Source organism: Ruditapes philippinarum, unplaced genomic scaffold (genome assembly GCF_026571515.1).
Source record: "Ruditapes philippinarum isolate M1 unplaced genomic scaffold, ASM2657151v2 ctg4374_1_1_1_1, whole genome shotgun sequence".
Lineage (NCBI taxonomy): Eukaryota > Metazoa > Mollusca > Bivalvia > Venerida > Veneridae > Ruditapes > Ruditapes philippinarum.
Window position 1 is genome coordinate 3,641 of NW_026855917.1, and position 13,490 is coordinate 17,130.

Sequence of the window (13,490 nt, forward strand, 5' to 3'; positions counted from 1 at the left end):
TGAACAAGGCTTAGAGGTTTGATATTTGGTATGTGATATCATCTATACATACTCTACCAATGTTGTTCAAATTTTGCCTCTAGTGTCATATATAGATATAAATTATATATTAAAAACTTAAAAAACTTCTTTTTTGAAGGTACAAGGCTTAGAGCTTATGTTTTCCTTGTATGTATATAGTAAAAACTTTTAAAAAATTTCTTCTCGAAATTGACAAAGCTAGAGGTTAGATATTTTGCATGAAACATTGTGTAGTGAACCTCGAGCAAGATTGTTCAAATTATAGCCCTGGGGGTCAAAATTGGCCCTGCCATCGGGCTCATTGATTTTCACTATGTACATACAGTGAAAAATCAAAAAAAGGTACAAGGCTTAGAGCTTTAATGTTTGTTATATGATATCATCTATAAGTACTCTACCAAAGTTGTTCAAATTTTGCCTCTAGTGTATAAATTTGCCCAGCCCCTGAGGCGATAGTTTTCCTTATATGTATAAAGTAAAAATTTGAAAAATCTTTTCTGAATTGACAAAGGCTAGAGGTTAAATCTTTGGCATAAGTCTTTGCCAAGTGAACCTCTACCTAGATTGTTCAAATTATAGCCTTGTGGTCATAATTGGCCCCGCCCAGGGGGTCATTAATTTTCACTATGTACATAATTATATTAAAAATTAAAAAAAAAAATCTTCATGTCTGAAGGTACAAGGCATAGAGCTTTGATGTTTGCTATATAATATCATCTATAGGTCCTCTACCAAACTTGTTCAAATTTTTCCCCTGGTGTTAAAATTGGCCCTGCCCGGGGGGGGGGGATTGATTCTCATTTTGTACACATAGTAAAAACAGAAACAAAAACAAATGGTTTCGTATTTGGAGAAAGCTACAGCTTAGATATTTGACATGAATTGTTGTTCGATGGACCTGTATCAAGATGGTTTAATTCAGATTGTTTTGAATTAAACCCTTGGGTCAAAATTTTGCCTTGCCCAATGGGAAAGTGACCTATTTTCTTGTCCTTTGATGTACAGCAGTGAAATTTTGACCATGTGCACAGTTTTAGTTGTAAAATTGAACTTTAATATCAGGTGACCTAGATTTTGATGATGCGACCTACTTTCTTGTCCTTTGATGTGCAGCTTTGAAATTTTAACCATGTGCACAGATTAAGATGTAAAGTGAACTTTGATATCAGCTGACCTAGATTTTGACAAAGTGTCTTACTATGTTGTCCTTTGATGTAGTCATGAAATTTAGGCTGTGTGAAATATGTCCTTCACCACCAAATTCACTAGACTCAACTGCATTGATATATTCCTACTCTGATCTTTTATTTGAATAACAATAGATTTAACCACTAATCTGATAATAAGAATTAGATAGGTCAGGGATCTATGCATTATGACAATCTTCAATTGTATAGAAACAAAAAAAAATCTGTTCCTACACTACTATTTAGTGTTGTTTTAATGCGGTGGCAAAGCATTTTTCACAAATGCAATCTTGTTCTTATTAAAGATTTGTTTAAGCCGTTTATTTGTTGTTATGGTTGATCTAATTATCTCAAAATCAGAAGCAAACTCCAGGAAATAAAGTACCGAAATATATTTATTGATTTATGTATGACACTTAAGTACATAAAACTCAATATTACTTAATAATGGATTAATGTAAGAACTAACATTATAGAACATAATCCATGATAATTTATAAATGTCCAAAGTCAATATAACAAAAGGGCTTACATTAATCAGATTCCGCCCTTACATTAATCAGATTCTGCTATATTTTCAACAGCACACAAACAAAATTGCCCTTGGATGACATAATACAACAAACAACAAAAAACTAACCAACAGGTATATATAATGTACCTAATCAAAAAAACACACAAAATAATAGGGCGGGCGGGAGTGGCAAAATTTAACATTCCATGAAAAACGTGTCATACAAACTGTACCAAAAACTAGTTGAGCGACTTATTTATAATAACCGCGGATGAATACAAAAAATCAGTCAAGCAAATCAAAACAAGTCACTGATTTTAAAAGGGAGACTATAAGCCAGGTAACAGACGTAATAATAAAAAGCCCCTGTCAATATCGATAATTAAAAGATTTTATGTTTCACAAAAAAATACTTCAAATTATCTCAAAATCAGAAGCAAACTCCAGGAAATAAAGTACCGAAATATATTTATTGATTTATGTATGACACTTAAGTACATAAAACTCAATATTACTTAATAATGGATTAATGTAAGAACTAACATTATAGAACATAATCCATGATAATTTATAAATGTCCAAAGTCAATATAACAAAAGGGCTTACATTAATCAGATTCCGCCAAAACCCGCCAAAACATAAAACATAAAGCAAAAAAAAAAAAACAAAAAACAAATCACTGACAAAATACATATCAATCAATGTTACAAATTTAACAAATCTAATAATCATAAAAGAATGCAGCAAAATCAAAACTATATCAATCTCATCAAGACTAGGGTAACGTCAAGAAAACCATTACCACAAGTCTTCTAACCTCGAAGAAGTGACAAAAACCTCCTTCAAAAGGTAACAAAAACGTGTAAGACATAAAGATACTGTCGAACCACTTACAAGAAGTCTAAAGGAATAAGAACAACTCCCTTTAAAGACTATGTATCTGAATCAAAATAAAGCACCATGAACAATTTTGACAGAGCTACATTCATTGAAATAACAAACTTATATACATACATAAACTTAACATATAAACATGAATATATACATATATAACATACAGTGCTACATGCTGAGCAAACAACATCTTACAGAACCACTTTACCTTTAACCAAATGCGACACAGTATTAATGAAAAAACGGCGTAATAAACGCGTGCCTTCTAAATTCAAATGAAGACCTTTGTCTTTAACAGCAAATAGTGTGAACGAATTGGTTTACCAAACTTGAAAAAAAGCCTAAATGAATGAATAAATTGACAATTCCTTTCTTTACATAGACCTTCCAACAACTTATTGACTTGTTTAACTTTCGCACTTGTATCCATATAATCACACGGACGAGGCAAAATAGAAGAAAAGACAATATGAGTATGAGAATTAATACTCCTAATCAAAGTAATCAGATTATTGAAAAAACTAATAATCTCATCAACTGAATAATTCTCCTAGAATTAATGTCATTAGTGCCAACATGAATAATTGTGAAAGGTTTTGACACCAAAAAATGAGCATTCTGTATCCTAGCTGAGAGACGGGCTATGTTAATCCCTGGGAAGGCAATCACCTTGGTATGCCAAATGCCGCTAACGTCCTTGGCAATGGAATCAGAAATAATATGAACCATCAGGCCTGGAATGACAAGAAAAACAGATAACCAAATCATTCTGTTTCTAATACAAACATCCTAGATAAAATATCAATTTTATCATTCCAATTAAGATCTAAATAAACCTTATAAGCGTCCGATTTCCAATCACCTAGTAATTGAATAAGCTCATGGGGGATATTTGACCTATGTGCAAGAGTTGCAAAACCCCGTCTAAAAGAATGACTGGAAAATTTCTCACAATCTAAACCTATCATTTGAATACATTCCCTTAACTTTTTCTGAAACAAATAATATGTAACCACTGAACCATTTGGTAAAGTAAATAACACATGACGATGTTGACGAATTTTCAAAGATAAAAGCAAATCATAAGCTGTAACAGGACATAACCTCCTATCTTTTAATCTAACTAAGGGACATATAACCTCTCTTTCTCCAAAATTGTATAGTTTTTGACCAATTAAAATGTATTTAAAACATAATTACCACAATGGCGAATACAATTAGAGTTCAAAAATTTTCCTTTATCAATATCATGTCCAAAGAAGTGGGAACCAAATTCGATTTTCTTGCACAAAGAAAAAATGCAAAAAGAAAATAAACACCAATAAACAACATTGTCTTTAATAGAAAAATCCAACTTACAAAAATCCCCAATAAAATATCTAAAGTAATAGCTCTGCACGTTGAACAGCCAAGGATTTAACCTAGCAATACCTTTAAGGATAAATTTAGTAAATAAGTATTAATAAGATCAATGTTATAACCTAAACACATATGCAATGTCTTCACTCCACTAATATAATTCTTAATACTTTGCACTGATTTAAAAGATCTACTAAGAAATTGAGCATATAATTGTAAAGTTGATGTAGAAGCAGGTAAATAACAAAGTCCAAAATATAAACAAAATAAGATGAAACTTTCCCACTGTATATGCAAATTCTTGTTGGTACCATCAGCAAAAGCTGATCTATTTTGACTTCCTGAGATCCTGTTTAAGAATCACAAACTGTTTCTCTGAAACAAATTACAATTACCAATCATGAAGAAATCTAAAAATATCTTCAGGAACAGCAACATTCTCCAACAAAGAAACATGAGAAACTTGTTCATAAAATGCATTAATATACATAGGATCCGAATCCCATCTGGACAAACAATCTGCAATACGATTCTCATCTGAACTGAGATGAATTGCTTTGATTTGAATCTCATTAACTGAGGTAATAAAACATAGCTCCCGTAAGCACTTTTGTAAAAATAAACTCCGAGTTTTGCCCGTATTGATAACAATACAAACTGCTTGATTATCACAATAAATAACCACTTTTTTCTTTCTCAAAACAGCACACCATAATTTAAGAGAAAACAATGACAGTTAACATCTCCAAACATGTAATGCTCAAATTCTGATTTAAAATAAAAACCAGGAAAAACACTGTGGAAAAAACTATTACCACAAATTCCACCACATCCTGTTAAACAACTATCACAACTAAAAACCGAATCTACTAGCGACCATTCTCCCATAATCAATCAGAGATTTGCCCTGAAATATAGATAAAAATTTATGCCACCACAACAAATCTTTTTTAACGTCATTAGTCACTAAAAAATTTATTTGAAGAACAAGCATGACATTCTCTAAACCAATTCAAAATCCTGTTAACAAATATTCTACTTGACCTAACACAAGCACCCACAAAGTTAAGTTTACCCAACAAACTTTGTATCTCTTTTAAAGTAACCGACTCTTTCCCTAACCAAGAAGAAAACCAAAGACTTAATCTCTGCAAGTCTTCTTGAGTAACCTCCATGGTCATAGTACTGCTATTAAATAAAACACCTAAAAAGACCATAATGTCAGAAGGAGGACAAAGCTTTATCAAGAGCTTCCTCAATGCCACTCCTAACAAAAAATCTCTCTAAGTAACATAAAAGCAAAATGAGCCACATCATTTTTTTCCACACCACAAAAATCATCTAGATAATTACATATACAAAAACCAAATTTGAACATCATAAAAGCAAAAGCATTTGTCACTCTTTGACAAATATGTGCTGAAGATCTTAACCCCATAGATAATACAGTGTCAAAAGAAAATATGTTTTTTCCATTTTGAAACCCACTAAATTATAAACTGGATGGACAAATGCTTATTTGCCTATACGCTCGACGCAGATCTAACTTAAACATTAAACAACCTTGACCTTTGGCTTTAATAAGAGACACAAAGTCATCTATTTTAGGATAAATCAGTTCAACATCAGAACCAAAAAGATATTCATCCTTCGAAACAAAATCATTAACTCCTGTTACCATCCTTGGGAAAATCAAATCTAAAAATAAATACGTCTCTCATTAGGATTGGACTTGGGGACTGTGTTTAAAGGAAAAATGACCATACCATCTAGAAAAGGACAAGAACTAAAAAGGACCAATTTATAGCATCACAAGAAGCTTCTTTCTGTAAATATTTCAACATATGATCCCCGGAAAAAGCGGTTGCACCAGCTAAATTCCTCTTACAAGGTGGTTTATCAAATAGAATTTTTTTATCCTCTAATGTTACATCAATTGGAAAACCATATTTTAATAAATCACACACCAACATATCATTGTAACCATGCAGCATTTGCTTAATAAAATCTGTATCTATCCTATTATTAACAGGAATCCTGCAGCCTTCAAAATTATAAAGGCCTGAAGATTTAACCTCCCGACTTATCTCAATTTTTTCCTGAGATGAAAGAGATAATGTTTCTTTCAAGCTTAAACAAAACCTTACAACTTTTTTTATGATTACAAACACACTTTACAACTGAATTTTCAAAAAATTAGAGTCTTCAATAACTTTAGGAGACGAAACCTATGTGTTGATATTTACAAAAACTAGGCAAGAAAATATCAAGCCAAACCATCTAAAGAAGTATTATCTGATGTATTATTAGTTGAGGCCATAGCCCACAAGCCATTAGTAAGTCATACACTGGCATGAGGGCAGGCAGTGGAACATTCTGGGTGTGGCAACTCTTTTCTATCTGTTTGCCAAACATGTAGCACAAATATGCTTTGCAAACCGGGTTTTTCCCCTTTCAAAGCAATAACATGTGATGATTTTTTGCGGACATTTATTCCTTTGATATCTATTACAAAACCAAATTTTGTAATCTTCACCTCCAACAGTACTTGAATTTTTCCTGAGGAAGATCAAACGATGGTTTGGGACGTAATTGCACAAAATCTACATTTCTAAAATTCTTAACTTTGTGTCTAGCCAGCACTGCAGACTCAACATAATGGAAATCATCCCCCCAGTTACTGTGACCTAATTCAATCTCTCTCAAAATGGCAGCATAAAGTGACTTAACAACAGAAAAATCATATGAGCTATTTAGGTACATCAACTTTTTTAACAAATCCAATCTAGCTTTGGCTTCTTTTTCTCTAATCTTAGGTGAAGAAATGATTTCTAATTCTCCTGCTACAAACAAATTAAAATCTATTTTTTCTCAAAAGTAATATTTCTATTGACAAAATCAAACCTTAAGGTAGAATGCGGATATTTTTGCCTATTTTTAACAGAATCAGAACATTTTGAAGTTATACCAGATTTTGTATGTTTATTACTATGTCTATTATGCTTCTTAACACTACTACTGTGAAGCCCAGAACCACCATCATCAGAGTCAGAAACAGTTGACTCATTATCCGTAGTAGAAGCACTATTATCAGTTGAAGACTCTGAGCTGACAACCCCAAGTTTTGCCATTTCCTTCCTTGTCCTTCTCCTCAAACCAGTCATTTCTCTCAAATGTTTAATAGTTAACAAATCCATACCTGAATCTCCAGCTGGAGTAGAAGAAGGCAAAGGCACCTGAAACCCAGCAGCTACACGAGGCTTCTTCGAACCTTCCTTCCCTCTCTTAGGCATTGACAGTGACGGGCCCGACAGTGACTTTTCCAGCTCATCCACCACGGCTTCTCTTTCCTCCACCTATTTACGAAGTATCTCCAACTCTTTCCGTTCTTGCAATACCTTCTGTTTCTCGTCCAATTCTGCAAGGCGAGCCAACAGTTGTTTTCTTTTATCTGTATCACTGAGAAGCTTAGCCGGTGAGACCGTATGTTTAAGCTCGTCTAATTTATCGGAGACTCCGACGGGTAAACTCGATTTAACTGGAACTGACACGGAGCCCTCTTTCCCAGGAATATGTTTCCCATGCGACTTAATGGCATTTGTCGTACTAATTTTATCCGGAACTGTAACTACCGGACCTTTAGTGCCAGAAATTTTCGTAGACACCTTAGAACTCGAATCTTCCGTCAAACTTGTCGAACTGTGACTAGTTGTAGGAACACTGACGGGACTAAAACCCGAAGCCATTTTTCTATAGTCTATAGCTTTTCTAGCCCTAGAACTCCTCATTCAAAACAGAAAATTATGTTACACAAAACTCTGTATTCAAAGTCAAAAGACAAACAAATTCAAAATAAAAGTTCAAAATAAAAGTTTTTCCCCACTGGGAAACTCCTCTGAAGAACGTAAATTAGTCCATTTAAAACTGTATCCTAGAGAAGCAAAGTAACCACAAAAATATTATATTCTTTTCAAAATGGCCACAGTAAAGACCGCCAAAATTTAACATTCCATGAAAAACGTGTCATACAAACTGTACCAAAAACTAGTTGAGCGACTTATTTATAATAACCGCGGATGAATACAAAAAATCAGTCAAGCAAATCAAAACAAGTCACTGATTTTAAAAGGGAGACTATAAGCCAGGTAACAGACGTAATAATAAAAAGCCCCTGTCAATATCGATAATTAAAAGATTTTATGTTTCACAAAAAATACTTCAAATGGTAAAAATGATTGAAATAAAAAAAAAAAATAATAATAAAACTCTTTTCAAAGGGCTAGTGATAAAAGATATTTTCAGAAATGTTAGCATATAGATTGTGTATAAAATTTTCTTTTAGGTTCTAGAAAAAGACCAGCAGACGAGATGGATATAGAACCTCATATACTATCTGTGGATAATCTGGTAAACGAAGAAGATAAAATGGAATATTTTAAAGATGTGAACTCTAGCCAAGATAAATCTATGACAGACAAATTCCCTAGTGTCACTGAATTAAAAGGTAATAAAAGAAACATTACCATTATGTCTTTACTGGTATAAAGTATACCTCAGGATTGTCAATTAAAATCCTTGAAATGATGCATTTTTAGCTCACCTGAACACAACGTGCTCATGGTGAGCTATTGTGATCCTCGTGCATCGTCAACAATTTCTTTAAACAACATCTCCTAAGAAACCGATAACTGCACAGTAATTTAATTATCCCCCGCCGAAAAATTTCGGCGGAGGATATAGAAATAGTCTCCGTCCGTCCGACCTTCCGTCCGTCCGTCCGTCCTTCCGTCCGACATTTTTGTCCGGAGCATATCTCTAAAAGTATTTGAGGTATCAACTTGAAACTTCATAGGTGGATAGACCTCATTGAGGAGGAGTGCAGTGCACAAGAATGATAACTCTACCTTGCATGATTTTTGAGTTATTGCCCTTTGTTATTTTTCAAAATTGATTTTTGTCCAGAGCATAACTCCAAAAGCTTATGAGATATTAACATGAAACTTCATAGGTGCATAGATCTCACTCAGGAGGTGTGCAGTGCACAAGAATGATAACTCTACCTTTCATAATTTTTGAGTTATTGCCCTTTGTTATTTTTCATACCTAATTTTTCACCTGAGTGGAGCATAACTCGAAAAGTGTTTGAGATATCAACATGAAATGTCATAGGTGGATAGATCTTATTGAGGAGGAGTGTTGTGTGCAGGAATGATAACTCTTCCCTATACAATTTTTGAGTTATTGCCCTTTGTTTTTTTTATGTTATTTTGTCCAGAGCTTATCTCAAAAAGTATTTGAGGTATCAACTTGAAACTTCAAAGGTGGATGGATCTCATTGAGGAGGAGTGCAGTGCTTAAGAATGATAACTCTACCCTGCATTATTTTTGAGTTATTGCCCTTTGTTATTTTTCAAAATTAATTTTTGTCCAGAGCATAACTCAAAAAAGCCTTTGAGATATCAAAATGAAACTTCATAGGTGCATAGATCTCACTCAGGAGGTGTGCAGTGCACAAGAATGATAACTCTACCTTTTATAATTTTTGAGTTATTGCCCTTTGTTCTTTTTCATACTTAATTTTTCAATTCAATTTTTTTCTCAAAAAGTATTTGAGGTATCAACTTGAAACTTCATAGGTGGATAGATTTTACTGAGGAGGGATGCAGCACACAAGAATGATAACCTACCCTGCATTATTTTTCAGTAATTGCCCTTTGTTATTTTCAGCCATCAGTACTCACATAGGTTTCAAATCTGTAATCATTATAGCCATCAGTTTTCATTACCAAAAGACCTCTTAAAATGGAACTATTCCGCTCTACTACATATACATTCTTCCAATGAGCAAACACATTCGGCGGGGGATGGCCATGTTGACATGGCTCTTGTTTAATTTAATAATTCTTTGCAGGAATGATCATTGGGTGGTACACTGCCAAAGTTATTCAAATGTTCTGGTCTGTTGCATAAGTAGGTCACAGGGCCAGAAAAGGAGTTTAAAAATGCAAACTTAAAAAACTATTTGTACAGTGTTTCCCTGTTCCGTCATTCTGTCATTCCGTCATCATGATACATCAGTTTCCGTTCATTATCTTAGTAACGGTTGCACACATTCAACTCAAATTTGATATATGGATATGTCATGAGAAAAAACAGGTCAAGTTTGAATTTGTTCATGGTTTGATGATTTTTGGCAGAGTTATGCCCCTTTTATTATACATTTATTATATATTATTATACCTTATAATTATGTATATAGGAAAAACTTAAAAAATCTCTGAAATGATAAAAGGTTAGAGGTAAGCAAGATAGTTTGAATTATAGCCCTGAGGTCAAAATTTGCCCTGCACCAGGGTCATAGATTCTTTGTTTATAGTAAAAAATTAAAAAATTTCTTGTCTGAAGTTACAATGCTTAGAGATATTTGGTATTTAATGTCATCTATAGGTCCTTTTCCATAGTTGTTCAAAGTTTGCCCCTATTGTTAAAACTGACCCTTAAACAAATAACAGTGTGTCTTCAGGTGAGTACTTTGGGGCCAATGGCCCCCTTGTTTCACAAATGCAATTTTGTTCTTACATGAATATAGTAAAAACTTAAGCTCACCTTGGGACAATATCCTCAAGGTGAGCTTTTGTGATGGCCCATTGTCCATCCCTCCGTGCGTCAACAATTTCTTTAAACATCTTCTCCTCCTAAACCACTTAGCAAAATCTGTTGAAACTTTGCAGGGATATTCCTTTGCATGAAGCTCTACCAAAGTTGTTCAAAAAATTAGATTCCTTAAAAAACTCTGTTTGCCATGGCAACCAAAAGATTATTTTACAAAAATATTAAAAAATGGTTTTTGTAAAAAAATGAAAGAGTTAGAGCTTAGATATTTGGCTTGAAACATTTTCTAGTGGATGTCTACCTAGTTTGTTCAGGTGCCCACCCCAGGGGGTCATTTATTTTCCTTATATGTATATAGTAAAAAAACTTAAAAAATCTTCTTGTGACAATCTTGTGACAATCCAAAAGCACTATAGATTACATGTAGATATTTTGCATGAAACATATTCTAGTGGATGTCTACCAAGTTTGTTCAAATAAATGCCCTAGGGTTTAAATTGGCCTGGCCCCTAGGGGTCATTGATTTTCCTTATATAATATGTATAAACTAAAAACAAACAAAAAATCTTCCTGGGAAATTCCAAGAGAGCTACAGATGAAACATCTTCTAGTGGATGTCTACCAAGTTTGTTGAAATAAAAGCCCTAGGGTCAAAATTCTCCCCACCCAAGGGGGTCATTGATTTTCCTTATATATACATGAATAGAGTAAAAAATTAAAAATCTTCTTGTGAAAATCCAAAAAAGCTAGGTTAGATATTTGGCTTAAAACATCTTTTAGTAGATGTCTGCCAACTTTGTTAAAATAAAAGCCCTAGGGTCAAAATTGGCCCAGGCCCAGGGGTCATTGATTTTCGTTTTATGTATATAGTAAAAACTTAAAAAAATCTTCATGTGAAAATCCAAAAGAGGTAGAAGCTTAGATAGTTGGCATGAAACATGTTCTAGTGTATGTCTACCATGTTTGTTGAAATAAAACCCCTAGGGTCAATATTGGCTCCACCCCAGGGGATTGAGGTTGACAGTTCAATCCCTAGCCAGGTCAATGTTTGTTTTCCTTCTCTTTTTCTGTCATATTTTTATTAGCTCACCTCTCACTGTGACAGGCTAAGCTGTTTAATAAAATGGCTGCCAGAGCTAAAATTGAAATCAACATCTAAACAACATCTCAGCCACTGGTTCAATTTTAAAATAATTTTACACAAAATTTTTCTTGATGACAGTGTACAAACATTAAGGGTTCAGATTAAGCTTTCCCTTGTTTACAGATTGTGCTTCTGGGGTGAAAAGAAGCTCCAATTTGACACACTTAAGTGAGAATGAGTGATATGTATACAGTAAAAACTAAAAAAAAATCTTCTTGTGTAAATCCAAAAAAGGTTGAGCTTAGATGTTTGGCAACATCTTTAGTGGCTGTGCACCAAGTTTGTTCAAATAAATGGCCTCTGGTTGAAATTGGCCCTGCATCAGGGGTCATTGATTTTCCTTATATGTATACAGTAAAAACTAAAAAATATCTTCTTGTGAAAATCCAAAAGAGCTAGAGCTTGTTAGTTGAATTAAAATCCCTAGGGTTAAAATTGTCAGTTCAATCCCCAGCCAGGTCAAATGTTTGTTGTCCTTGTCTTTTTCTGTCATCTTTTTAATAGCTCACCTCTAACTTAGTGACAGGCTGAACTGTTTTACAAAATGGCAACCAGAGCTTAAATTAACCACTGGTTCAATTTTGAAATAGTTTTACACAAAAGTTTCCTTGGTGACAGTGTACTACCAATTGTTCAGATTAATATGTCCTTTGTTTTCAAATTGTGCTTCTGGGGTGAAAAGGGGCTCCTCTTTTACCTTTTGACCTATTTCTCAGGTGAGTGATCCAGGACCCTCCTGTTTATAGTTTACAATATTACTTGTCCCTTGTCAAGGAGAGTTTATATTCAGGTGAGCGATTTCAGGGCCATCATTGCCCTCTTGTTTATATACAACTATAAGTTTTTGACCATGTGTCAGGTGTAAAACTAAAAATTGATATCAAATGACCTAAATATTGACCTAGTGACTTAATCTGTCTTCGGACTTGTTTTTTGAAGTTAGGACCATGTATATAGTATAATTAAAAAATACATTTTGCATGAAGAATGGCCTAGTGACCAACATTGTTCAAATTCTTGTAATAAGCACTACCTTTCCATGCTTTCACTCAAATAACAGTCTGTCCTCAGGTGGGTGCTTTGGGGCCATTGGCCCCCTTGTTACTATTATTTTATTTTGTAACATTGCTGTACAAGGGGTGTCCCAGAATTACGTGGACTTTTGCTGTAACTCAAAAACTACTGAAAATAAAAACAAACAAAATTAACATGAACAAAATGCAACTTTATTGCATTAGTACAAAAAATTTCAAAGTTGTCTGACAACTGGATCAGTGTCTGTGGGCAGGGTAATGAGACAAGGGGTAGCGGGTGCAGGGCAGTCCATTCCGACGTTACGACGTCATTCCGGTGGCATCGCTAGTTGTTAATAAATGCGTTGCGTCGAATGTCAGTTTTTCTCAACATAGTCGCTGCCTAACTCAATACACCGATGGTGTCGATATATCCACTGGTCGTAATAATAATAATAATAGTAATAATAATAATAATAATAAAGCATACTAGTAACTTTTGTTTTATTATTATTATTACGGTATTTATCATTATTATTTTTATTATTATTATTATTATTATTATTCTTTTTATTATTATTATTATTATTATTGTGGAGTTAATTTTGTACGCAAAGACAATGTGCGTTAACAAGGGAAATAACCTATCATGCGCACTGCTTACTATAGCAGTTTGAGTTCACTTTCTTAAAAGCTGAAGCGGATAAATTGCGTTTAAAATAATAAATTGTGATTAGCTTAATTTT

General features: G+C 33.7%; 1 protein-coding gene across 1 annotated transcript in view; it reads left to right on the forward strand.

Moving 5' to 3' along the window:
• Positions 1–8,300: 8,300 nt before the first annotated feature.
• Positions 8,301–13,490, forward strand: part of LOC132744801 (zinc finger protein 729-like) — a 49,342-nt gene continuing 44,152 nt past the window's right edge. Inside the window, exon 1 of the mRNA XM_060733577.1 lies at positions 8,301–8,479. Coding sequence (XP_060589560.1) covers positions 8,344–8,479 — 136 coding nt within the window. The 5' untranslated portion in view covers positions 8,301–8,343. The remainder of the gene's footprint in view (positions 8,480–13,490) is intronic.